The sequence below is a fragment of the Pan troglodytes genome, chromosome X, assembly GCF_028858775.2.
Source record: "Pan troglodytes isolate AG18354 chromosome X, NHGRI_mPanTro3-v2.0_pri, whole genome shotgun sequence".
In the NCBI taxonomy this organism is placed as follows: domain Eukaryota; kingdom Metazoa; phylum Chordata; class Mammalia; order Primates; family Hominidae; genus Pan; species Pan troglodytes.
Genome location: NC_072421.2, coordinates 97936459 through 97963882, shown reverse-complemented (window position 1 = coordinate 97963882; position 27424 = coordinate 97936459). Strand labels below are relative to the sequence as shown.

The window sequence follows — 27424 nt, the reverse complement described above, 5'->3', positions numbered from 1 at the left end:
GTTAATTAAACATCTAATCTATGTCAGTTTCTGGGCTCAGTACTTTTCATATATTAACTAATCCTCCCAACAACTCTTTGAGACTGGAAACATTATTATCCTAGCTTTACAGGTAAATAAACTAAATTATATGAAAGTTAAGTATTTTTCTGAGATCACACATAAACAGGACTTGAACCTCAAGTCTCTGATCCAGAGTCTCCTTTCTTCTACACCAGCTAGAACAGAGTTTCCCCAAAAAAGCAAGAGGCTTTTAGTACTTCATGAATTCCAGATGCCTTGCTCACGCCACAAATTTCTATTGAATATAAATGCCCATTTATTTTGTTTGTTTCAATGCCTGTTCAGCAATTGAGATTTCTAGGTCAGTGCCAGCATTCTGGCTGACCCATAAAATTCAAGTTTGGGAGGAATTCTGGTAAAAAGCTTTTAGCAGAGGGTGTTAGATTAATACGTTAGAAAAAGTGCCAAGGCACTTTCTTCCCATGTCATACTGGAATCTCATGATCAGAAGGTAGCTTCCTCTATTTTACTTTCAGTTGCCCTGTTAGGGAAGAAAGGCTTTCTATTGCAGAAGTGGCTTGGTGGTGCTTGGAAGCTGCACAGGATATATGGAAGATGGAGTGGTTTAGGGTTCTCCAGGTGTCCCTGTCCTACTAAGTCAGAGATCAGGATCAGGTTCTGACATCTTAGGAAGCTGAAAACTGACACACAGAGACCCATTTCTTTTTCTTTTTTTCTGAGGTGGAGTCTTGCTCTGTCACCCAGGTTGGAGTGCAGTGGTGTGATCTTGGCTCACTGAGCCTCCACCTCCTGGGTTCAAGGGATTCTCCCATCTCAGCCTCTCAAGCAGCTGGGATTACAGGCGTGCGCCACCACTCCTGGCTAATTTTTGTGTTTTTAGTAGAGATGAGGTTTCACCATACTGGCCGGGCTGGTCTTGAACTCCTGACCTCAAGTGATCCACCCGCCTTGGCATCCCAGTGTGCTGGGATTACAGGTGTGAGCCACTGTGCCTGGCCTCCATTTCTTGATATGTTATTATTAAATGGGCCATGGTATCATATATTTAGTATTTTTAAGTTTTGTGTGTGTGTGTGGGGGTGTGTGTGTGTGTGTGTGTATAGTCATTTGTCTCGTCCATGAAGGACCTTCATTCACTTGATAAACACTTTGTGCCAGGAGCTGTTTTCAGGGTTCCAGGAACAGCAGTAAACTAAACAGACAAAAAATTTCTAACATCATGGAGTTAACATTCTAGCAGGGGAAGAGAGATAATAAACAAAATAAATACGTGAAATGTATGGTATTTTAGAAGATAAGTGATATGGAGAAAAATAAGGCAGAAAAGGAAGATAATGAGTTTTGGAGAAAATTTGCAAATTTAAATAGCGTGGTTAGGTAAGGCTTCAATGAGGCCTAATTTTATTTCTTACCACTTCACACACAAACTTTCTTCTCCAGCAAAGCAGATGGTTCATTCATTAATTAATGCCTACTCTACCTACCTTTATATCCTACCAGGTATAGAATACACATTTAAGGACAAAACACACTTGCCCCTACCCTTTTGGAGCCCAAAGTACAGGAGATAGACGTTTAAAAAATAATTACACAGATAATTACTTGCAATTGTGGTAAGTGTGATGGAAGTAGTAGAAAGTACTAACACATACTACATATGGAGGCCAATACACAGCTACTAATTGTATTAAGCTAAAAGCCACAGATGGACCACCAAACATTTGGTATCCCTGGATTCTAGTAGGAAGGACCACGATGACATGATTACAAAGCCACAAGTCTCATTTGGTTTAACCTGTGTCTAGGGATCTGTGAATTTGTGATTTCAAATGTTTGATTGCCATAATTTTATTAGAAACCTTCAGCCTCCAACCTAGGCAATTACTGGCATTTGAGTTTAAACACATGCATACACACACACACACACACACACATGCACACACACTGTTGTATTCTTTGGAAAACAAATGACCTTTTGATTTGGTGTATTGTGGAACTGCTAGAAAACTGGCTTAGAAGGAGGGAAAATGTTAATGAAGGTAATGGCTGATTTTTAGAGCAGAGTACCTATTTGTTTTTTCTTGTCCTTTCATTGTGCCTCCAAAGCTTCAAAACCTCCTAAAAATGAAAGATTATAGGAAAAAATGCATCTTTTACTTTTTAAATGGTAGACAGCAAAGTATTTTAATGAGGAAATATATTATATTATTCTCCTACAAACCAAGGGCTAATAGTCTGGAACTGGTACTTTGGCTGCGTAAAAAGTCCAGCAAGACAAGCCAATTATGGACTCTGAAACATTTTTATTTTTAGTTCCTTGTAATAGCGATTCATTCTCTGCTATGGTACATTAACTGGGAAACAAGTTGAAATGAGAGTTTTGGCACCTTTAGAATAATTGACTATATTTACCAAATTCTTAATCGTGCAGAGAGGTTAGCAGGGGAGGGGCATAGAAGAACAAAAGATTAGGTCAGGGAAAAATACGTCTAGGAGAGTCTGACTTTCAATAAAGGCTAAATAGACAGCTTTAGAATACAGTTTTAGAGAACTCTTTTTTTCCTTTCAGTTTATTCTTCAAGTAGACAACAGTTTGGTTATTTGTGCTGATTTCTGCCTTTATGTATGATGTGGTGTTACTTTTGTGAGCAGAAGTAATTAGTTGTTTACAAATGAAGAATGCAGTAGGCACAGCTGTGATATTCTTTTCCCTACCACGAGATCTGGTAGTCCCCAAATTTTCCTCTACATCTGTGTGCATTGGTAACACTGTTAACTGCTCTGTTCCCTTTCTTTTCCAGTAGAATTTCTTTTGTTTGGGAGGACTGTTACTTTTCCTTTTGGTCCTCTTTTCCTTCAGTGGCTCTGCTTGCCTATCTGGTGGTCGTTTTGGAAGTTCCAACCCAGCACCAATCCAGAGTGGAGCTGGTGATGCCGAAATAGAAGGAGTGTTTGGGAAGGGTAGATATGTTATGAGGGAATCACGTTGAAGTTAAATGAACCGCTAAAACAAATGTAATCTTAGGTCTCATTAAGGAGGTATAGTTTTCTGATTATAGGAGGTATTAGTCCCTCTGAATTCTTTGCTGTTCAGACTACATCTGGATAATGATGTCTGATTCTGGATGCCTTATTTTATGTGAAACACTGACACACTAGAATGAGCTTCAAGGGAGGTTAAGAGACTGATAAACGGCCTGGAGACCACATCACTTGTGGAACAATGTTCATACTGCTTAATTATGAGAGAGGCAAAAAGTTGTATGAAGCCAACCTTAACATTGATCTGCACTAGGCAAATGTGTTGAAATGAAGAGACTAAAACTAAACTTTCACAAAAGCATGACACATTCTTCTTAGTGTTTGGCTTGTTAATTAGTTACGTTGAGTACAAATATTTATAGTATTTGAGTCTAGGACCAGCTAACTGACCAGCACAACAGCTTTCACATACTCAGCAAGGGCAATTCGTTCTTAGGTATAAGGCCAAAGACTGACCCTTGGGTGATCATGGAGATTTCCCTTCCCTTTGTAGAGTGCTCTGTATTTAATCTTCTAATCATTAAAAAACAGATGCTCACCACTGACAGAGTTGGGGTTCCTAGAAAAGATGGACTGATGGCTGTTATGCTGTCTTCCATCTTCTTGAGACCCTTAGCAGCTTTGTAGTGGTATGCTTTAGTGGGGTTAGGAAGGAGTTAATATCTTGGAAAAACCTTGGATGTGGCTTGATTTCCTCTTAGGAATATTGAGAAGATGAACACATAGTGGGAAATTTTTAAATTTACTGGTGCTATAGGCTTTTTTCCAAAAGGCATTTGTAGTAGTAATAATAATAGTAATAATAATATGCCCAAATGACAGAAGAAATATTAACTTCTGAAAATAAAATTTCAAAAGGCAAATTTTATAATATGGTTGACCACCTTATTCTTTTTAGAACACCTAGGGAGAGGTCATTCATACCTTTGTTTATTAATTCTCTATCTTCTCATGCCTTATTGATTTACTTTTCCAAAGCACAGCAGAGGAAACTTTGGGGGGAAGAGATAAAAGTAATCCCTGTTTGCACAGCAACACAATGTGTACATTGTTGGCTTAAGGCCTGTGGTGGACAGAAAGACTCTGGCCTTAGAGTCCTTCAGGCCCTCTTATCCAGGAAGAGAAGACACAGAAACATCGTTCTCAGAGTAGAGACAGTGTTTCTGAGCGACCCAAGATTTCTCTTGTTTCTTCTTGTGACCTTCTTCCTCTTTTGGGCACTGAATGGGGTCAGGCCTCTAGGGATGGCACACAGTTAGTTGGTGAGAGACAGGAAGGGACTCAGGGTCCAGCAGCTCCTGGAAGGGAGAAAGGTGACCCAGTAACTTTTCAGCTTCTTTTGGAGAAAAGGCACAGTGTCAAGCAATCAGGAGAGGAAGAAAACAAGCATAAAATCCACATCCTTAAAGTCCATAAATGGTGAAAGGAAAGCTCTCTCTGCTCCCCACCAAGTGTGGAAGTTTTATGGTGTATTCTCTATTCATAGGGCTGACAGAGAGTGGGACTGACCTGCTCAGGAAGGTGAAGGTCTCCACCTACAGGCTGCTGCAGGCAAGAGCTCAGTCTGCCTTTCCTATCCTTGACAAGGGGAGTAGAGCCAGTTTTCAGAGGCTATCCAAGCTAGGGTTGACTTGTCTCAGGACTCATCTTTATGCAAAGTCTGCAAAAAGAATTTGAAATTCATGAACATCTGACCACTGGAGAAAACCTTTACTGGCTCAAAAAATAAGTCTCTGTGGTTTAATTAGCTACCCCTTCGGATATTGATTTTTCTAGCACTTGTACAGAATGTAACTCATCTTCCAAACTTTACGGAAGAGCCAACCCAAATCCAGCTGGATTTGTGGCTGTAGAGAAGTTGCTTGATTTTATTAAGCATGGCTTACGTTCTGTCTTTCTCTCTCCCCTGACATTTATATGTAACTTGCAAAATCCAAAATCACAGCTAGAGAGAAGCAAACTCTTCCCCCAAACCAAATATTTTCCCTAGGTCTATCCCCCTTAGATCATATAGTCTGAGGGCACTTCTGATGGCATGTGTTACCCATGGAGGCTTTCTTCTCTGTTGCTCTCTCCTCCGTGCTCCCATGGCACACTGTATATACCACTTGCTATGGCCTAAATGTTGGTGTTCCCCACAAATTTATATGTTGGGGACCTAAGACCCAATGTGATAGTATTAAAAGGTGGAGCCTTTAAGAGGTGATTAAGTCATGAGGGTTCCACCCTTATGAATGGGATTATTGGCCCTGCAAAATGGCTCCAGGGAACCAACCAGCACCTTTTTGTCCTTCCATCTTCTGCCTTGTGAGGACACAGTGTTCCTCCCGTCCAGAGAAAGATACAGCAACAAGGTAACATCTTGGAAGCAGAGAGCGGCTCTCATCAGACACCAAATCTATTGATACCTTGATCTTGGACTTCCCAGCCTCCAGAACTGTGATAAATAAATTTCCTTTCTTTATAAATTTCCTAGTCTCAGGTATTTTGTTATAGTAGCACAAATAGACTGAGATACCACTATGGTAGCACTTACAACCCTGCATTATAATTGTCTCTCCATTTAACTGTCCCCAGCACTAGAAATGTGAACTCCTTGAGGGCAGGAGTGGAATCGGGTTAATCTCCAGATCCCTAGCGTCTCCCATGGGGCCTGACACATAGTCTTAACAGTATTTGTTGAATTGAATTAAATTATTTCAGCCCTGAGCTGTACAAGCTGTCATTTGTTCTGCAACAGTCAGTCGAGGACAGCTAGGGAGCATGAGGCAAATCTTTTCAATTGTGGGGAAGCCTCTGAATGATCTGTTTTTGCCTTTTTCTTCTACCCTTCTCATCGATTCCATCTACCCCTTTTCATTACTGGTTGCCTGCACCTTGTGCAAAGAGAAGTCTTAAACATAGTGCAGGATCTTCAGTGACTTTTTTGTCTTTTGACCCGGGGCTGATGGCTTTTCATTTTACTCATGCTTTATATGGCATAGTCAAGTCTGATTGAGACTTATTTGGTGGTAGGGCAGTCAGAATTACTGGTAGAAAAGAAATGCAATTTTATTACTTTCAAGTTCATAGAATGAGAAGAAGTAGACTAATAAAGTCTGTGCCAGGAAGTTTTGCCAAGTAGAAGTCCTTGGACTTGTTTTAATGAATAAATAAGAATGATGTGCAATTAACATACTTATTGTTTGTAAATTGCTTCTAAAGTGCTTAAAAACAATTTATTCTTGTTAGTTTAAACATTTTCCTTGTAACCTTGTTTATACCACAATTTGCCCAGCAAACCTTTATAAAAATAGAAACAGCAGCCTAGCTCTATCCGAATGCTCACCAAATATGAATTACTGAAATCTGAACTGCAAAGGTATGACTCCAACACGGGAAAGCAAGTAAGCCTGAGATGGATGCTTTTAGGAAGTGAGCAGAACAGATTTTCCCTTTTCTACTTAGGTGTTAGTTGCAAAGGCAGAAGGTTATAGTTAGTTGCTCAGTACTATTTAGAGAGGAAAAATGTTCCCTTCACCAGGGAGCAATACTTGTCATCATTCCAGCTCCCCTTGGTGGTCTAATGCCAGAGAGTTTCTTTCCACTGAGGCAGTAAAAATGAGAAAATTTACCTTTTAGATAATTTCACTATGATCGAACAATCCCCAGTGGGCAAAACTAATAGAAGATACTGTATTTTGATTGCAGTTTATCTCTAGCAATTATAAATGAGCAATTTAAGTGGCAACAAAGCAAGTTGTTTGCTAGAATGAGGCCATATTTCACAGAGCTTTATCATTCAATATAATCTGGATCACTCAGCTAAAGGCAGTCTGTTTCCTTGGGTGGATCATACATCCTCTTTCTACAGTATCCCTAGGAACAATTACTTTTATTAATGATAGGGTATTGAGAAGAAGTGATCTACAAACATAATTTACACTAAATTTCACTTTTTTCCTCCCATGAGAAATTTAGTTGACAAGACTTTGAGTATTAGGTTTTATTCTTCTAGGATTTCTTAAGAGAACTAACAAGAAGGAGCTGGGCAAGTATAGAGAATGTCAGAAGAGCTCAGTTCTGAATCCATGCCTGAGTTTCCAATAACCAGCTGCGTTGCTTTGGGGGTGGTTGTAAGTTTCTCTGGGCCCATTTCCTTATCTTCAAAATATTGTGTGTGTGCACGCACACGTTTGTGTGTGCGCGTGTGCAAGAGAGATAATAGATTAGATGAACTCTAAGGTCATATTGAATTTTAATGCTTTACGAGTATATATTCTGTGATTGTTCATGAGCCCAAAGGGGAATTTTTCAGTTTTTCAAAGCTTTCAGTGGACAGCATAGCATTGTCAGGTTGCAGTAGTGATTTCGAGAACCTTTGCAAATGACTACATTTGGCAATAAAGCTACTGTAGGCTCTACCATGGCCTGAAGAAATAATTAATATTGCATAAAAATATATATTTTTTAATTTATGAAGGATAGATCTCAAAAGGGACTATAGATTGAAAGCAAAAACAGTAAGTGAGCCAATTGGGCTTCCATTTTCTACCGTTTATGAATTTAGACTGGGTGGAAGGTCCCCTGGTTTGGAAAGAAGGAGTCTTAGGTTCTTGCTCTGACTCTGCCAGTAATTGGCTATGATCATGGATTCAGAAACTTTTGGGCCTCAGTTTTTCCATCTGTTAAAAGGGGAAAGGAGTATTTTGCCTATATACATCTGCAGACTGTTGTGGTTATTAGAAGGGAGCATAGGTCAAGGCTTCGTAAAAAAAAAAACAATTGCTATATTAATGCAAGGTGTTATTTGAGAAAATAATTTTTAAAATTGGGCCATTGAGATACACAGTTCTACAGGTGTTTCTCATTGTGCTAGATTGTGAAACATTGTCTTTGAAGGTGTGGATTATATCATGTTCAATATTATGTATATTACACATTGGCATTTCAATGGAATGGGAATAGAGGGATGGGGAAACAACATTAGTTTGGTTTTGACTTAAAGCCAGTTTTTTCTACTAAGTTCTTGGGAAATGTTGAAAGAAATACAAGTCTAGGAAGCACATCAGCCTTTCTTAAAAGAGCTTTGCAAACTTTGCATTTCTGATTCAATCTATGAAAGAGACAGGTGAGAGATTCCTATCAGCTGTTAATCAGTTAACCAACAGTGGTTGAGCATTTAGCCAGTGCCAGGAACAGTGACAGGCACTGAAGATACCAATACTAAAGGTGTGGTTCTTGCCCTTAAGGAGTTCTCCAACCTAGTGGGGGTGAGATTTAACTAAGCAACACAATGTGTTAGGTGATGTGATAGAGGTAAGTATATTCCTTATATTTCCTTAGGTAACATTTCAGAACCGGCGAATCCTGGGTGACAAGCCTCCGGTTTCTCTCTAAGGTACTGCTGTCCAGTAGAACTTTCTGTGATGATGGAAATGTTCTATGTCTGCTCTGTCCAGGACATGGTAGCCACATGTGGTTACTGAGCACTTGGAATGTGGCTACTATGATTGAAAAACTAAAATTTTAATTTAATTTAAATTTTGTGAATTTAAATTTAACTAGCTACATGTGGCTAATGTCTATGCTATTGGACAGCACACCCCTGAGGAATGGTAGTGTGAGCCCACAGTCAGGCTCCAAGGAGGTCCTGAGTTGGATCATAGAAAGCTCTGGTCAATTTGCCCCTGTCCTTTAACCCTGTTTTCCTATCCAAATACCGCACTAGCCCTTGAATGGCTCCTTTCCAGCCGACAACTCTGAATTATGCATGCTAATGTGTGTTACTCAATCATGGCATGAGGTTCCCTCACTCCCCTCCCCCAACCCTGCCGTAAAGAAAGGATACTCTGTGACAGTTCAATCATGATGAAGGAAGAAAATGGGTCGAAGAAAATGGGTCAAAGAAAACTAGTTTATAAAAGCTTTTAAAATGTCTGAAATCTTGCTTTTCACATAATTTCAGATGGTGTGAGGTAATTTCAACTCTCTTTAAGCTGAGTTTTAGCTCTCTTTCTCTCTCCCTCTCCCTCTCTCTCACACACACACACAGACACACACACACACACACACATGCACGCACATTCTACCTAAAGTGTCTGCTGTGGTAGATGGGGCTCCTTGTATTCCTATTGAATCAGCAATTAGAGAAGTTGGGTATATAATATATTTATTTTATATATATATTATTTATATATATAAAATAAATATATTATATATAAAATATGTTTTATATATATTTATCATGTACAGAATATATATTATATGCCTATATATATATATATATATATAAAAAACTTCCCATGCCAAAAACACAACTCTTCATCACATTATTTTTTTTCTGATAGCGTAAAGGGAGACTGAGATAAAATATCCTAGTAGGAAACCTCAGAAAGAAAACTATTCACAATATTCAATGGGAGTTTAGTTGGACATAGAAATAAATATTCAGAAGAAATCAAGTTTACGACCTGATAAGAAGACTTGCCATTTGTCTGGTGATTCACAGTTTTGGAAAGTGCTTGCACATTTGGTCCTAAAAAAAAAAATCCCCTAGAAGGTATTTGGGACAGATATTATTTCCATTTTTTTTTTTTTTTGAGATGGAGTTTCGCTCTTGTTGTCCAGGCTGGAGTGCAGTGGCGTGATCTTGGCTTACTGCAACCTCTGCCTCCTGGGTTCAAGCGATTCTCCTGCCTCAGCCTCCCGCGTAGCTGGGATTACAGGCATGCGCCACTACGCCTGGCTAATTTTTTGTATTTTTAGTAGAGACAGGGTTTTATGTTGGGCAGGCTGGTCTCAAACTCCTGACATCAGGTGATCCGTCCACCTTGGCCTCCCAAAGTGCTAGGATTACAGGCGTGAGCCACCGCACCCGGCTGATATTATTTCCATTCTATAGATTAGGAAATCAAGAGTCAGAGAGGCTCCATGATGTCTGCAAGGGCACACAGCTAGTAAGAACTTTTTCTATTTTCATCTTGAAGGCTCTGTGATTGGAGGCTTTGTAGGATTTTTCTTTTACATTTTTTTCTTATGTGCTTTTTTTTTTGAAGCTTATGACCATCTGCAAGAAACAATCACCAGAGTAACTTTTTTTTTTTTTTTGAATCGGAGTCTCGCTCTGTCTCCCAGGCTGGAGTGCAGTGGCGCGATCTTGGCTCACTGCAAGCCCTGCCTCCTGGGTTCACGCCATTCTCCTGCCTCAGCCTCCCGAGTAGCTGGGACCACAGCACCCACCACCACGCCCGGCTAATTTTTTTTTGTATTTTTAGTAGAGACGGGGTTTCACCGTATTAGCCAGGATGGTCTCAATCAACTGACCTTGTGATCTGCTCACCTCGGTCTCCCAAAGTGCTGGGATTACAGGCGTGAGCCACTGCACCGGGCCCAGAGTAACTTTTGACCCTAAATGAAGCTGGGTCTACCAGGAACCAACATTTAAAAATACCTATACACAAAGGTACATCATTGTTTCCCTCACAAAAATTATATATAATATACGTATATATAGACACACACACACAGTTAAGAAATGACTGCCCACACCTGTTTCTACTGGTTTAGCCCCGATAAAAGTGTTTCTTTGCTATCAAATAGACACAGGTATTGAGCCGACCAGGATGAGGAAAGGGTGTACCAGCTTCCTTCGAGAGAAAGGTGTGTACATAAGAGTGAAAGAAGAAAGGGGTCTCTAAACATATTTGAAAAATTGACCAAGAGAGAGCTGTGGAGGGAGGAAGCTGAGAACAATGTGGGGAAAGGAAAGGAGACATCAACCACACTGGTTGAGGAGTATGCTGTCTGACACAGTACAGCGTTATGTTTCTGACAGTGTTAACTTTTGTTTTTTGAAAGTTAAGTTTAAAATTGGTCCTGATTTTTGCTGCTGGGAGTCTGATGGTAGAGGTAGAGTGAGGTGTTCCCCTCATTATTTCATTTCTTAATCTTCCTGCAGGAGGAAATCGCTCTGGTTGTGTTCACTGCCTTTGAACCTGTCGTGTTTAAGCAGGCTAGTGTATTTTTTTTCTCCCAAATAGTATACCTAGTCAGCCAGTCCTATTTACTTTGATTTCACTGCATTTTCCAGAATCCTAATGAGGTGTGGCCTAGTGGTGTGAGCGCAGGACCTGGCAGGAAGACTCTCAAATTCTAGTTGCAGATGCTAGATGCTTCTATGTAGTAGAGGGCAAGTCTCTTGACCTCTTCTGTAATGCCGTTAACAGGGTTAATAATATTTATTTAGCTCATAAAGGCAGCAGGGGGATTAAATAGTTAATGTTGTTTAAAAGGCTTTGAGAAAAAGAAAAGGCAAGTTTTTTTGTATTGTGTGCATTTTCAAATGCTAATTCTTATTAACAGGAAGCATCTGCTCCATTACGGTCATTCAGCACCTCATGAAAGTCTTGCTGGCTGGATGGGAAGGAAAATTCTTCAATTTTGTGCCATGAGATCTGAGAAAATGTAGCTACCTTCAGCCCCAGTTATGAACTTGGATGTCTGTTTTCTCCCTATCTAAAAACATTCTTCTTCTTTATGTGGTTTTTCTAAGGTTTAGTAGTTTTTCTCTCTTTTGCAATCTTTTATGCTTACCATTACTGGTGCAAAATGACTATTGTGTTTCAGCTGTGGGGGGAAATGAACCCTTTTTATAATAGGCAGTTAGACATTCTGGAAGTCTTTGTGATAAAAGATTTCATAGAAATACAAGGTGCTTCAGTAATTGTTCTGTTGGTGCCTTGCATAACTGCATTACAGATTTCTAATACTCTGGCAGTTTCAAGATGCTGATGATATTAGCCACTTTGTGAAGGGTAATTATGGCTTTCTATGCATGGTTGCCAGCACTCTCATGTCAGATTATAGTAGTCTTTTGGTTAATCTCTATTTTAAATCAGATCAAATTCTAACCCACCCTCATCCCTCCTCATCCCCCTTCCCAAATAAAATGAGAAGCACTGTGAGGATTTGGGAGAAGGACAGGTGGGGTATTTTAGAGAATGAGAAAACATTTCTATTATTATTTTTTGAGTCATCTTCTTATTGCTTGTCAGTTATGGTTTATGAAGTGATGCCAAAGTATAAGCTCTATCTTGCCTCCAACGCTGATTTGCTGCAATGCTTGTTTAAGTTGCTAGAAACTGGAGGCTCCTGTGGGTTTCCTTCTGTGCCTAATAATTTCAACAGAGCCAAATGCCCTTTATTTACTACAGTCATAATTAGAGGGCTGCCAGTGTTAAGCAACCATGGAATCTGAGTTTGAGAAATGTTTATTGTGCCTCATTAAATCTGAAATGAGTACTTAAAGGTCAGAAATAAATAATCTGTTTATATTTTTGTGACAGTAAATATAAGTGAATGCTGTGTGTACATATCCTTGACTCTACTCATTTCGGTGTACTGAGACACCCCTCTGTTTGCCAAGGCAGTAATCACAATATCTGCGACAAGAGAGAACTATGGCAGGTTTCATTGATCACAAACAAGAAAATGATCTATTGTATTGTATCTAATTAGAAAACATCAATATTAGAAGCTAATGCATTCACTGTTTCCAAGATGGTCTATCACTTGATTGTTTTTTGTCAGCATGATCACATTTTACGGGCTTGAGCAACAAGCTGGTACAAGGGAAATGAATTTAGAATGATATGCCAAAGGCTGTTGCTCCTTCAGTCTTAAATAAGCTTGTAGAGGCAACTGGGTTTTTAGTGGCACATAATATAAATAATGGGATTGGGGTTGGAACAGAATTTGGGGGTGTTGTTTTGGCCCAAAGGCACAAGGCCACCCGCCGCTTTCTCTCTAAATATTTTGAAAGTCTTTTCAGCTGACAAAGCTTACTCAATAGAAATTGTACTCTGCACACTCTGCAGGCAGTCAGGGCTCTGTAGCTGGTAAGTGGCAGAGAACTGAGGCACTGATATAATAGAATTTAGCAGAAAGGAATGGACCAGCTCAGGTTCTGAGGGTGCTAGTCCTTCTGTGAGCCAGAAGGGCTCAAAGGTAGGCTGGATCCAGGAGAGCTCATACTGTGGGTTTCTGGATCCCATTGCTTGTGGGAGATTACACACACACACACACACACACACACACACACTCTTATATGTGTGTACATATATGTATATATATTATGTATATGTATATATGTGTATATTTATTTCTTTATTAGAGATGGGCTCTCGCTATGTTGCCCAGGCTGGTCTTGAACTCCTGGCCTTAAGCGATCCTCCCACCTCAGTCTTCCAAGTCATTGGGGTTACAGGCATGAGCCACAATGCCCAACCCTCTTGTGGGAGATCTTATATGGGTTTCTTATTGTCAGTTTGACCAGCTTTACCAAATCATAGCTTCTAAAATTGAAACCACCATCATGACTATTAATCTTACATCTTAGGTCACCTTCTAACAATGGTTGCCATTGCCTCTAAAGGGCAACCAAAATGGTCACCAAGGTTTCAGGGAACAAAGTGGCTCATTTCTGGATCCCTTGGGCTCTGTGAGTACGCCCTCCAGCTAGGTCTGGAGAATGATTTCCAGTTAGTGTGTGCCAAGTTTTTCCTTTGTCTAACTGCTGGACTATAGTCCCCTGACTCTTTCACTGGAATTAGCCAAGGAAATCACTCAGAGAAACATAGGTAGGAAGCAGGCTAATCACTTCCCTGATGTTACTGTTTTCTGATTGCTTCCTATCCCAGTAGCAGAAAATGCCAAAAACGGTGCTCCTGGGGTTTCTCTTATTGTCCTTGTTGCGGCATGCTCTAGCTGAGTTAGTACTTAATGTGGCTGTAGCACTTAACGTGTGTGTTTGTTTTCATGGCTCTTTAAAGGGGAAATAACAGTTGGCACTTGCTTGTAAAGTGCTTTGATATTTGGGGATAAAAGGCACTCTGTGCCTGCAAAATAGCTTTAATGTGTTGTAGTTACATGTTTGGTAGGGCGATTGGACTCCAGAATTTGTTCCACTGGCAAATGTGGTTGAGAGCTATTTGGTTCTCCATTAAGTTCTGTTTACATAGGATTAAATAGTTTGACTTACATGACTGAATTTTTCATTTTATTTGCTCTTGAGGTACTCTTACTCATACTGAGATATTGTTGATTCTGCATTTGTACATATAATAGGCATTAACTGGTTCCAGAGAGCTTTCTATAAGCAGATACTATTTCAGAGTGCACTATGCCCCACAAAGGACTTAGAAAAGGGTCGAGGGCCTTATTCAGAAGCCTGTATTTGTTTTATGGCATGGTGTTTAAGCTCGTCTTTCAGCAGGCTTTGAATTGTATGGTTTACTGCAGACAGCTGCTAGGTTTCTCAAGGAGGCCTCTGTAGTGAAATTCACAACTGGGTTGCTCTTCTAAAGGCATAACTTTGACCCAAAGATGAGAGCAAAGAAAAGTGCTTTCCCTAAGCCATCTTTGCCACCTCTAGGTAGGGTGACCACATCAATGGTGCCAGTGAAACAATAGGAATGACGATGAGAGGCTGCTAGGAAGGGAATTCTTTCAATTTAATTTGTTGAATGTTAACCACATGGCCTGTGTTTCTCATTGATAGTCCTGTCCTGACAGTCACTGGGATGCTAGAGTTGTTTACCACCTGTAGAAAAGTAGCTGCCACACTGTCCGTCTGTGACTCAGAGGTCTACATTCTGGTGAACCCTCGTCTTCTCACAGAAACGCTATCAAATTGGGTTCGGGAACACTATCATATGTTGTCACCACCATTCCCAGAGATGTGGCAGGACTGATGGAGTTAGATGGGCAGAAAGCACCTAACTGTGTCATCTTATCCCTTTCAGTTATATATAGACTATTGTGTATTTATAAGGTAGTAGTTGGGAGTGATAACAGTGAACAAATTGTAACTACAGAAGGCAGTGTGCAGAGTGGATGCTTTCTGAAGAAGTAGAACCACCTTGGCCTAATAAACTTCGTCACCTGCCTTAATTGTGATAAGTAGCCTCATTCTTAATCCCTTCCATCTCTTCTCTGATCATTCATTGATGCATTATATGAACGCATGCTAAATGTTTAGCGTTGTGGCAGATGGCACAGGGACCTCAAAAGAGAGCTTCCAGTCCCGTTGAGGGATGAACTGACACACTACACATGAAATAATCATAGAACCTGAGGAAATGCATAATTACATTGTACAGTCTGTATACAAAGTGCTGAGAAAATGCTAAGGAACGTGGGATGATCAGTGATGGAGATATATTAGAAATGAGGGAAATTAGATGGCTTGTGTTGGATGACTGCTTAGCTAAGGACCTCATGTAGATTTAATGTTAATTGCAACAAGGAGCTACTGTAAGGTCTTGAAAAGAGAAGTGATGTGATGAAAATAGTGGGTGAGGAAGATTATCCAAACAGCATTTTGCAGAATGAGGTAGAACAAATGCAGGTGAGAAAAAAATGACACAAGGTGATGAAGGCTGTGGAAATGCAGCCAAAAGGACAGATAATATGGGCTATTTCTAAGAACGTTATGAATTGTATAACCTATTTGATAGGATAGGGAGATTTCTTGCCTTTTATGATGTGGGTTATGTACATATGACACATATGAGGGCCAAATTCTCCCATGTGAGTCACCTATAGCCATTGAGCCATTAGGGTGTTATTTAGTTCTACAAAGTAGCAGTGTAATTCTCCAAGTTGCACTCCAGTAGCCTGCGTACAAGTATATGCCTGTATCTGCAGGTACATAGGTGCCAGTCTGTGTGTGTGTATTTACCTGAATGTCTGACATTTTGATCATCTCTGGTAAAAGATCCATTAGTTTGTGAGTTCCTTGAAGGTGCAGGCTATTTTTTTTTAATTCCCAGGGTTTGGTTCATGCTTACTGGATAGATAAATGAATAAATTAAGAATCACTTTGTTTTAGAAGCCTAGAATTGTGGAGCTTGAAGGCAACATGGAGTCCTTTTGGTTATTCTCCTCATTTTAAAGAAAGATAAATTAAGGCCTCAAGAGGGTTAATGTGATTCATCCAAGGTCATCTGTAAGTTAATGACAATCCTAGGGAGAGAATCCAGCTGTCCCCACTATACCACATTGCTTTCTGTAGTCAAACTGTGTGTGTTTGTGTGTGTGCGTGTGAGTGTGTGTGTGTGAGAGACAGAGAGAGAGAGAATGAATTAGGGCTAGGGTGTGTGGGGAGCATACAACTGACAATAAGTGGTTAGTAGGAGTTTACCTAGCATGTTTTCTAGTTCAGGGCAAATATGAACTTTGTAATGTTGGCAGCTGGGGATGGTGCCTTTTATTCCACCTTCACTAATTCCTGCTTCAGTTGCTGCTGTCTGGATGGATGAGTCTTTGAATATACATTCTAGCTGGAGGCACGTCAGCTTTATTTTTATACAGAATTTGCATATTCATTTTTATGTGTTGGGGGTAGGAAGTAGGCAAAAACTATTTATTATCTCATTTCCAAAAGCCATCTTTGTGAGGAGATGACCATTTGAACATCTAAAACAGCAACCAGCTTTAGGAAAGGTTATGTGTCTTTTCATTATGGATCAATAGGCACAGTTATCATTATTGGAAGTCAGCAGTTAAAAAAAGAAGCAGCGTTTTATAATCACTTTGTTGTGTATCTGATACGGGATTCCAGTTTTCCTGTTTTGATTGCTAAAATGACTTAAGAGTTAAAAACTTTAAAAAATTAGGTAGCAAATTATAGTTATAATGCTTTTCAGCTCGATGGGACTTTAAAAGTGTAACTTAAAAGTTCGTTGATTTTCAAATGAAAATCTAAAGATTTGAGTAACCTCAGTTTTAATCCCAATGTCTGCAACCTTTTTTTTTTTTTGCTTGGTATAGTGACCTGGGATTTGTGCCACTGGACAAAGAGTCTAGTCCTGGATATCTGCATTTATTGGGCTTCCTTCTCCTTAGGTTTGAAGTCTCTCTGCTGATAAATGTGGTGCTGAGAGAGCTGCAGTCACTCTTCTAGAGACTAGGGCACGATTCAGTGAACTGTAAAAGTAATGCAAAATGACAATTAAAGTAGGGCATTCTCTGGTACCTTGGGGGCCTGACAAAGTGGAAGTATTTGACTTCTGATATGCCAGACTTACTAACGTAGAAATGTAATAACATATCCCCCACCCAAACGTCTTACTAGAATCCTCCTATATCCAGAAGGGACCTGAGAACAGCAAGTAGTAAGCAAAGAAAGCTCCCAAGCAGCTAACAAACAAACACAGAAACAAACTACGAAAATCAAAACATTGCACAAAGGTCCCTATATTAAAGATCATGTGATTTCCCCCTTAGGAGCGCAACATCTCAGCTGTCTATGCAGAACGTTACAACTCTTTTTTTTCTAGACACAAATATAATTGTATAGTTTCCAAGAACACAGTAGAGTAAAAGCATCAAACTTGAAATGGAAGAAAAGCTACTTTTGATATACCAACAGCACTGAAAAGTTAAAAACACTGTGTTTGATAGAAGGTTGGTGACGATCCTATGTTAAAAATTAAACACAAGAAAAAAACCACAGCAGTTTGGGGTCCTTGAGTATACAGGCAAAATCTGCATGGGGTAATAATTTACATTTATAAAGATGCTCCTAAGTAACCAATAAGTGGTTAAATTATGTTTTTTATACCCTATTTTAAGGAGGGCAACTTTGTGATATGTTTCAGAAACAAGGCAGATGGTTAGGATTTTAAAACAAAGTTTTGGTTCTTAAAGGATAACACCCTAAGCTATCTGGAAAACTGAGCTGTCTAGAATTATTTATTGTTTGAGAATTTTTTAAAAATCAACATTTTATTAAACCTAGGTCATGTGAGACACCTGCTTTCAGTGTTATACCCAAGGATAAAGAATTCGAATTAGAAAAAGAATTTGTGATAAATATACTAAATAATAAGAAAGTGACTCTTATTTACCACTGAGATGAAATAAAAAAGTTTGCTCTAGACCCATTTTTTTTAAATGTGACAATTAGTATTTTCCAAAGCAAATGTTGTTCTTATCTCTTTGCTGTGTTCTTGTGTTAACCTGGCTGGCTGATTAGAAATGGGGACATTTCCTAGTGAAATTAATGTGACATTTAGAGAAAATTTCCTCTCTCAAATGTTTCATGTTGTTTGCCATTTAGCATACTTAGAGAAGGTATTGGAATAATGTCAAGCAAATTTTGATTAAATAAGGCTAACTAGGAGCCAATACATTCATGCAAAAAAAAAAAAGCTCTTGTATTATTTTAAAGAATGTATTTCTTCTGTGGTTCTTTATCCTGTATTGAGATGACCTTGGCAGGTAATCTGACAAAAGAAATGACATCTTCTAAACAGCTGGGCTTGCTTTAGAAAATGCAGCACATTAGGTCAGAGCCTGTGGCCAGTCCTTTGCTCAAGACAGTTACTTGCCACCCTGGAGGTACACTAAAATTTCCTGGAAAGCTTTTTAAAAAAATCACCCAGTGCCTGGGTCCAATTCCAGGCTAATTACCTCAGAATCTCTTGGAGTGGGTCCTTGGTGACAGTATTTTTATTTTTATGTTTTACAAGAAGAAGATTCTGAGATGATTCTCATGTGTAGTTAGGGCTGAGAACCACTGGCTTAAGACATACAAACTATTCATTAAGAAAATATTTCCTTCTTCAGGATGATCTGATGATCTGAGTCTCATCCTTTGCTCCACCAGAAGTGTGAAAAAATATACTCTCTCAGTGCACAGGAGTTGGGTTTGGGCATACACCTTGAACCAGTATGAGCTAGAACACTTGATGTCAGTATACGTAGACCCATAATATAATAGCCCATCTATGGCCAGTTAACTCAGTTGTTTGGAATGTAGTACTAATGAGGCCAGAATAGTGTATTCTATCCAATTAGAATAATTCTGCTGCATAGATTTTTCCCATAACTGTAACCCAACTGCCTCACAAAGAGACCTGAGACGGATTACAAAGGCACAGGACAATGGGTGAATCAGCATAGCCCCATCCATTCTGGGAAAATCGGTTCTAGGAACCTGCCACATTGACTAGCGCTACTAATTGCATTAGGATGCAGCATGAGACATCTGCCCATGATGGTTTGTGCTGATTTGCGGGAATGATATATTTTCATTTGAAGGTCAGGACCCACAAGAATGGGTGGTTTATTCCTTTTGGAGTTAAAAAAGGAGGATGAAAGATAGGAAGGTTACAAGCTTCTATGATATTCTTCTCTTTACAGTAGCAGATCATGCCTGGCACATCTGCCTGGGGTTAACTGACCTGTATTTGGGGGAAGAATTGTTAAGGTAATTACTAACAAGCCCTCGAGACTTGTCTCTTCTCAACTCAGTGCCTGGGAGTGGGAATCCTCATGATGAGATATATTATGGCTTAGGACCAAGAAGTAGTATTTTCATTAGTGATACAATGTGCATGGTATTGCTTCTTTGCCTGAACACGTGGCTCTGGCACCATGCCTGGAGGTCAGGTCTCCACGGAGCTTCATATTTGATGCAGAGTGCACACAGGTTCCATGCCTTCATTTGCAAAGATATGGAAAATTTTCTACTTGAGAACTGTCTTCTTTAAAGGCAGTAAAGACAGATTCTTTAAATACAGTAGCTTGGGTTGCTGCTTATCCTTTTCCTGCAAAGCCAGTATCCTCTAGATTTCCTTTTTGTATTTTTGTCTCTTTACCAATCTTCTTGAAAAAATGATTTAGTTTGAAAGATGAGATGGAACATGCATGTGCCACTATTTTATTGCCTGAATGAGGTCAAATTCCTGATCCTACTTGGAGTTAGTTGCAGGTTCTGTATAAAGCAGGGGATCAGGATTCCCACCATTCCTGTCATGGGTCTGATAAATGCAGCTGAAATTCTCCTTTGGATTCATGTTCTATTATCCCTATTTTACAGAGAGGGAAACTGAGGCATGCAAGGATTAAGTAATTTGCCCAAGATCGCAGAGTGAAATGAATATTTGAACTGCTGAGTGCTTAATCAATTCCGGGTTTTAACAGATGTATTAGTCCATTCTTACATTGCCCTAAAGAAATACCTAAGACTGGGTAATTTCATAAAGAAAAGTGGTTTAATTGGCCCGTGGTCCTGCAGACTGTACAGGAGGCATGATGCTGACATCTGCTTAGCTTCTGGGGAGGCCTAAGGAAACTTACAATCATGGTGGAAGGTTAAGGGGGAGTAGGCACATCACATGGCCGGAGCAGCAAGAGAGAGAGAGATGGGGAGGAAGGACTACACACTTTTAAATAACCAGATGTGATAAGAACTCATTCACTATTGAGAGAACAGTACCAAGAGGGATGGTGCTAAACCATTCATGAGAAACCGCCACCATGATCAAATCACTTCCCACCAAGCCCTACCTCCAACATTGGGGATTATAATTCAACATGAGATTTGGGTGGGGACACAGGTCCAAACCACATCAACAGGGTAGCATAATTTTTGTGGGGTAGTGAACTTCCCACTTGTTAAATTATATATTGTACTGAATATCGTAGATGAACACATTTAACCAACATCATTTTTACCTGTTATGTTGGTACAACGAATTAACTCAAAGAGTGTTTGTTGGTTGACTGACTGTTGGATAAACTTCTTCCAGCAAATACTTGGATTGTATTCCTAACACAGCTTCCAAGTTTGCCTCCTATTCCTGTTTGTGACAATTTCAGCATTCACTCTCTATGAAGAAACCAGAAATGAACTGACCCTTTTGATTTTTAATCCCCCAACCCGTGCTTCCAATAGCATTAAAAATTGCTTGAGTTTACACTAAAAAGGGGATATAAACTTCTAGATAAAAGCAGTGTGAGTAGATATTACACAGTGCATCTTCAAATGAGGGGCATGGGTGGGCACATGAACATACCTGAGTAAGTGCAGGGCAATGTTGGGGTTTAGTTTCCTTTTAAGTACTGTCTCCTCTCTCTCACACATTCATCGTCCCCCTTCCTACCTATTGTAGGCACTTGGGGTCTGTATTCTGACTGCGGGCTGTTTGGTGCCCGTGTGGTAGCTGGATCTGCTATTGCCTGTTCTGTTTTCTTCTCCATCAAACTGTGAGCTCCTTGGAAGCAAGGGCTGCATCTAGGAGCCTAGTACAGTTAGTATCTGACAGGTAGAGGTCTGAGAGGAATCTGCTCTTTTTGCTAGACAGAAATTGTGTTTCCTTTTCCAAACACTCCCAGTTGAAGTAATTTCAGAAGGCTCCTAAGGAATGGTGGGAACAGTGGAGATTTCTAGTGGGATGGCAAGAGGGTGGGGGTGATGTGTTTGGGTAGTTTCTAGATCATACAATGGTTCAAGAAGAGTGGTACTTTAGTGCTGGGGGTGAGATCCACTTTACTAGGACATTCAGTTACTTTAGTGTCGACTTTTCTCTGGATTTCACCCTTCTAAGGCTTTTCCCCTCTAGTTCTCCCAACCTCTGGGTGATCATTAGCTGTTTTTCCATCTCTTTCATCTGGCAGGTATTCTGCATTTGCTTTTATAAAGCCATTGCTCCAGCAGTCTGCTGTAACCAGATTAAACAGGGGTGCTCTAATGATAGGAGCTGAGACAGGGGTTTGCTTGCAAACTTCATGTTTCACATGAAAGGCTCTGGCACCCCCTGTGGACTGCCCTTCACCCTGTTTTAGGCATAGTATTTGTTTGCCTTTGTATCTGTGATAAAACAAAGGCCTTCCTGCGTAACCAGTGCTGAGCAAATGTCTTGAAACAAAGGGAAGTGCAGAGTTTAAATCCACAGTGGTGGATTACCTTGCCTGCATTTCCATATCTTTGGAATAAATATTTTAACATGTTAATTATCTACTACTAATAAAAATACCTTTGAACTTCCAGTCAATTTGATGGGCATAGAATTGTCTCCACTGGGGAATGGGAAGCAATTAGTTTCTGTAAGGATTGTAGGTCACGTTGTCTCTTCTCAGTAAGTGGTTGCATGGTCAGTAGCCAGTCATATTCTAGGGGATGTTTGTGCCAAGGCCGCCCTGGTCTGCAGCGGGGAGCTGCTGCCTCCACGGAGCCCCTAGGGCCTGAAGGAGGCAGAGGCTGCTGCTGCACTGTGGCCTTGGGTTCCAATTCACTCACTGCTTCTTGACCCAGAAGAAAAATTCCTTCTAAGTAGGGCAGTTCGAAATCTACTTATGAATCATCTGTGTAACCTTTTTAATTTTTTCTTCTTATTGCAGACTGAAAACTATTCTTTTGACTCCAACTACGTGAATAGCCGAGCCCATTTAATCAAGAGGTATGTTGGTTTGCTTGCTTATTGCTGCAACTAAGCTTGATTTAACATTAAAAAGCAAAACAGATTAAAATTTTTAAACCGTATTTTTTTGGGGGATTTTAAAATGAATGTCCAACCTACTATTTGTAGAAAGTTTGGAAAATTGAGAAAAGCATAAAAAAGTAAATAAACATCACTGGTAATTTCATCAACCAAAGGTAATCACTGTTGACATTTTACATTTCTTGGTATGAAAATGTACGTATAAACACTCAAAAATAAAATTGGAATTATATTAAAATATAGTTTTATCTAGTGACAGAAATCTGATATTACAAATATTCACTATTTCTAATATTTCTAATTTCTAATATTATTTCTAATATTTCTAATGTGATATTAGAAATATACAATAGAAAACTTTCACAATCATGTTGATACCAAAATTCTTGTTGCTCTTCACTTTAAATAAAGGAAAGCCTTAAAAATGTTTTTCATGTAGAACTTCCCATGAGTTTTGAGATTGATGCTATTTCAACAACTTTGAAATCATTTTAAAGATATTTTAATGACAGAGAAGCCAATCCTTTCCTTTCTAGATGAGAGAGAAAAAGAAATTTGCCTGATTCTTCTTAAAATTTTTAGAAGTGTTTCAGAGGAAACATTCAAAGTTGAGATTTATGTGATTGGTTGATCATAATTTAGTATCCAAGGAGCCATAATGGATGTGAGTACAGAGCTGAATCCTGCCAAGAAAGATCCCATCTGGTGCAGTGGGCTGCACCCAATGGGAGAAGGACAAGGGGTTTGGGAAGCCCTCTAAAAGGTGGAAACTGAGCAAAGAAGAGAACCTCTTGCACAGAAAGACCAGTCCTAACCTTTCAAATGATGCCTGTATTGCTGTTTCATGTAAATATCACTTAAATGGTCCAGTGGTTATTCTGCAGCTAAAATTGAACTCTGAGTATGTTTATTAAAATAATAGAAATGAAACAGAGAGGCCAGCAGGGTATGTTAGAGCTGTAGCAGAGAAGGCTTGCAAATTGTATTATTTTGCTGGCTCTAATCCCATAAATTTACATCACCAGAAGAGTAGAATTCAAGGAATAAACAAGCTTCAAATAACTTGCATTCATGTCTAATTCAATTCATGAGGCTTCAGTAACCCCTAAAACATGCTAAGTTTATCTATATTGGTCTGGAATTGCTTGTGACCTTAAGTGATGATCATTAGTTGTCTGAAAATGGGTAGCCCTTGTATTATCAGTGAAAGCACAGTTGAGAATTTTTTTTGAAGGGTTGGGAGGAATCCATTTAGAATATTTTCCTGGGTCACAGAATAAAAGCAAGAGGTGAGGAATTCAAAATTATCTGACGAATTTGTTTTAGAAAGAAAAAAAAACCCTCTTATGTGCACTGATTAGAGTGCCTTTGTAGCAGAAATCTGCTTTGTTTCTGCTTCCGAATTGTTATTTTCAAAGCTCCATTTTAAAACTTTGATAAAAACAGTGACTTGCCTTACCCTCACAGGTCCCTTGGGCTAACTCAGGGTACCTGGGAATTCTATAGCCAGGTTAAACAGATAACATGATGCTGGGCGCAGTGGCTCATGCCTGTAATCCTGGTGCTTTGGGAAGCTGATGGTGAAGAACTGCTTGAGGCCAGGAGTTGGAGACCAGCCTGGGCAAAATAGTGCAACCCCTCCCCCCCACCCCCCACCATCTCTACCAAAAAGAAAAATAAATAAATAAAATTAAAAAACCTGATAGTATGAGTCTGATTGTCACAGCCTGGAAGAAAGCTAAGACTCCCAGGGACCCTTGCATCTTACATCAGTCCTGACTATCCAATTTACAAGGTAGACTGATAGATAAAAACTTATGTTTAAACATTTATCTTTGGGGATACATGTATTTCCACGGCAGCGTTGAGACTTACTGGGAACCTCTGATTTTGGTTAATTACTTTATATATTTTTTGTTTATAGACACATACACACAAAAGGCACAACCTAGACTTAATGGGCTCTTGGTGAAAAAGTCTCCTGATTTTGCATGAAATCAAAGATAGCTTTTTTTTCTTTTTTTTTTAATAAAACCAGGGACCACCTTGATGAAGAGGAAACATCTCAAAACTCAGGGACACATGCATTTTTGCCAGGGTTCTGTTTACAGAGCCATGAGAGCTTTGGGAAACTCTGAAGGCCTTGAATTTGTGTGGTCAATTGAGTTTAGATGAAGCATAATACCTAGAAAAATACAGGGAATCTTGTGTGCTATGCTGTTCTGGGGACCAACTGTGTTAAATGTAAAATGTGTGGAAAATGTTGAGAGTGGTGGCTAACACCAGGTGATAAAGTCATGCGAAGCCTGTTCAAATAGCTCACAACAGTGTTTGAAAAGGGTTTTGCTGTATGTGGTTTCTTGAAGATCCATTTACATGCATGGTAAACGCTCTTGGCCAGGAAATTCTGAATCTGATTATCAGTTTTAATTTTACTATCAAGTCCCTGTTTCTTTGAATGCCAATACAATTTCAGGCTAACTTTGAGAACTTCTTTTTCTTTCTTTCTTTTTTTTTTTTTTGAGACGGAGTCTTGCTCTGTCACCTAGGCTGGAGTGCAGTGGTGTGATCTCGGCTCACTGCAACCTCCACCTCCCGGGTTCAAGTGATTTTCCTGCCTCAGCCTCCTGAGCAGCTGGGATTAGAGGCATGCGCCACCGTGCCTGGCTAATTTTTTTTTATTTTTAGTAGAGATGGGGTTTCGCCATGTTAGCCAGGCTGGTCTTGAACTCCTGACCTCAAATGATCCACCCACCTTGGCCTCCCAAAGTGCTGAGATTACAGGTGTGAGCCACCGTGCCTGGCTGAGAACTTATTTTTCTATCCATGTTCTCTTCTTCTATTCACTTTCTACTTATCCAAGGATGTTTCTTGGACCCTTCTTTTCGGCATTCTCTAGCAGTTGTTAGCATTCTTAGCCAGACTGTTTACATACAGGCATCTTTTCCTCTTTTACATCTGTCTACCTTGAGTAGTTGAACAGCAGCTACCACTGTCCACCTCTGGTTCTTTCCTTCATCAGTCAGGGTTCCTACATGAAATAGTTGGCACGCCTAAATTGGAATGGCTTGAGGAAAGTTTATTTACAAAGAGGACCATTTACAAAGGCTTGGGCACGGTTAGTGAACCTCAAGGGATACTGCAGTATTATGGCACTGGAGGAGCTAAAAATACTTCAGACAGGACCAGGGAAGAGAGCATGTAGGGAACATTGACTTGAGAGTAACAGTGACTTCTGGTTGGCCAAGGGATACAGTCATCATGAAGTGACCCTGGAGGAAGGGAGCAGAGACAATCAATATCCTGATATCACTGTCCTCCCCTGCTCTGATCTCCCGCTGATGTCTTCCTTTGGCTAAACCCAACAGAAAGCCAGAGGGCAAGGGGGTTCTCATAGGCACAAATCAAGGTTGAGAAGGATCTCAACCGTGGGAAAAGGAAGTGATATGGCAGGCTCCCCATAATTTTATGCACCAAGGAATCTAGCATTATATTTCTGTAGTTTTTTTTTCCAGACCGTCACTTGCAACCCGCAGGTGTACCCAAGGAGGCTTATGTGAGGGCCCCAGATTAACAAATCATGGCAGTGCAGAGTTTCTTCTGAATGGACTTCCTTCCTGCTCTGTTTGTTTCTTGCTGTCTTCTCAGAGCAAGGAAAGCCAGCAGTGGTACTTTGTCGCTGCTGCAGCACTCTTTCCTCATGCCTGTTTTGTGGGCTGCTGTCTGATATCCACTCCTACAGTGCTTTGGGAACAATATCAAGCAGGGCATAAGGCTGTGGCCCAAAGAAAATGAAATAGGAAATGAACAAAGCACTGACTCAGTGTGGAAAGGATTAGGAGCTTTGGCTCCCTAAATCATGCACAATGCTTTCTTTTTCCACCCAAATTGTCCTGGGGTTTTTCCAGCACCTCGTATGGTGCCTTGTATATAATAAATGCTTGGTACATGTTTATTGAATGAATGCATGAGAGAAATGGAAGAAAATCTTAGCATTTTTCTATTAAAGACTAGCACTAGATTTCTCTTTAAGCCAGTGATTTCTGGATTTTAATGTGCATTGGAAACACTTGGAAGGCTTGTTAAACGCAGGTATGCTAGCTCCATCCCTAGAGAACCTCCAGTTGTAACAGGTTCCCAAGGTGATTGTGATACAGGTGGCCCAGAAACCACTCTAGGATTTTCCTTGTATTACTTAAATACAGTTATAATAATCTTCATTCTCACTCCTTGCTCATTCTTAGCCTCAGATATCATTCCCTGAGTATGTAGTATCACCTACTAGTAAGATATAACCTGTTTCCATTCTGAGTCTTATGTCTTTTGGAAAAGAGTTCTAATATTTCAGATGGTAAATATGGGTCAGAATTTGTGTGATGTTCATTCGTCATGCATCTGCTGAGTAACTCTTCTGTGCAGAACCCTGTTCTAGGTGTTTTCAAACATATCTGTCTTTTTGTTGGCCACCAGAGCAGTAATAGAAACATGGGCATTTACATTGGAATGCCTGTTTCCATTGGAAACAGGAACCCCTAATTTATTGTCCCACAAAAGTTGTTTTACAAGTCCTTCATCTCCCAAGAGGTATGCAGGTAATAAAGCAAGTGAAATCAGCATTTTTATGCCTGGCATAAATTGTTATTTGTTTTGGGTGAGTAGCCATTTACCAGGCTATTTTACAATATGTGGCATCTTGCTCACTGGGTCTTAAACTGCCTTACACAAATCCATTCATTAAACCACTAAATGCTCTTACAAGATCAGTGTAAGTGGTGCTTAGTTTGTCAGATGGGCAAACTAATCTTTAAATGAGTTAACTATTCCAAGGTTTGGGGGAGTTGTTATACCTTGCTTTTTGTTCTGAGAATACACAACTTCTCGTGCTTACACTACCAGTCCCTTACATCCTAGTGGCTAATCCTTCACTGTTTTATTATTTCCATAATTTCTATTTAAAAAGCAAAATCTCTGAGGTTGTTTGTAACATTCAGATGCCTATGAAAAAGATGATCAATTTTTTAAAATGCAGATCCAAAACCAATTAGGAGAAGTAAGGTAGACATCCCTGGCATCCAGGGAGGTAACTG

The 27424-nt window shown here is 39.8% G+C and overlaps 1 protein-coding gene across 4 annotated transcripts in view; it reads left to right on the top strand.

Moving 5' to 3' along the window:
• The window catches only part of PCDH19 (protocadherin 19), a 117991-nt gene that overhangs the window by 36972 nt on the left and 53595 nt on the right, over positions 1–27424 (top strand). For all 4 annotated transcript variants that reach the window (XM_016943841.2, XM_016943840.2, XM_016943839.2 and 1 more), the window contains one exon: positions 22237–22295. In XM_016943841.2, the coding sequence (XP_016799330.2) occupies positions 22237–22295 (59 nt within the window). The remainder of the gene's footprint in view (positions 1–22236; positions 22296–27424) is intronic.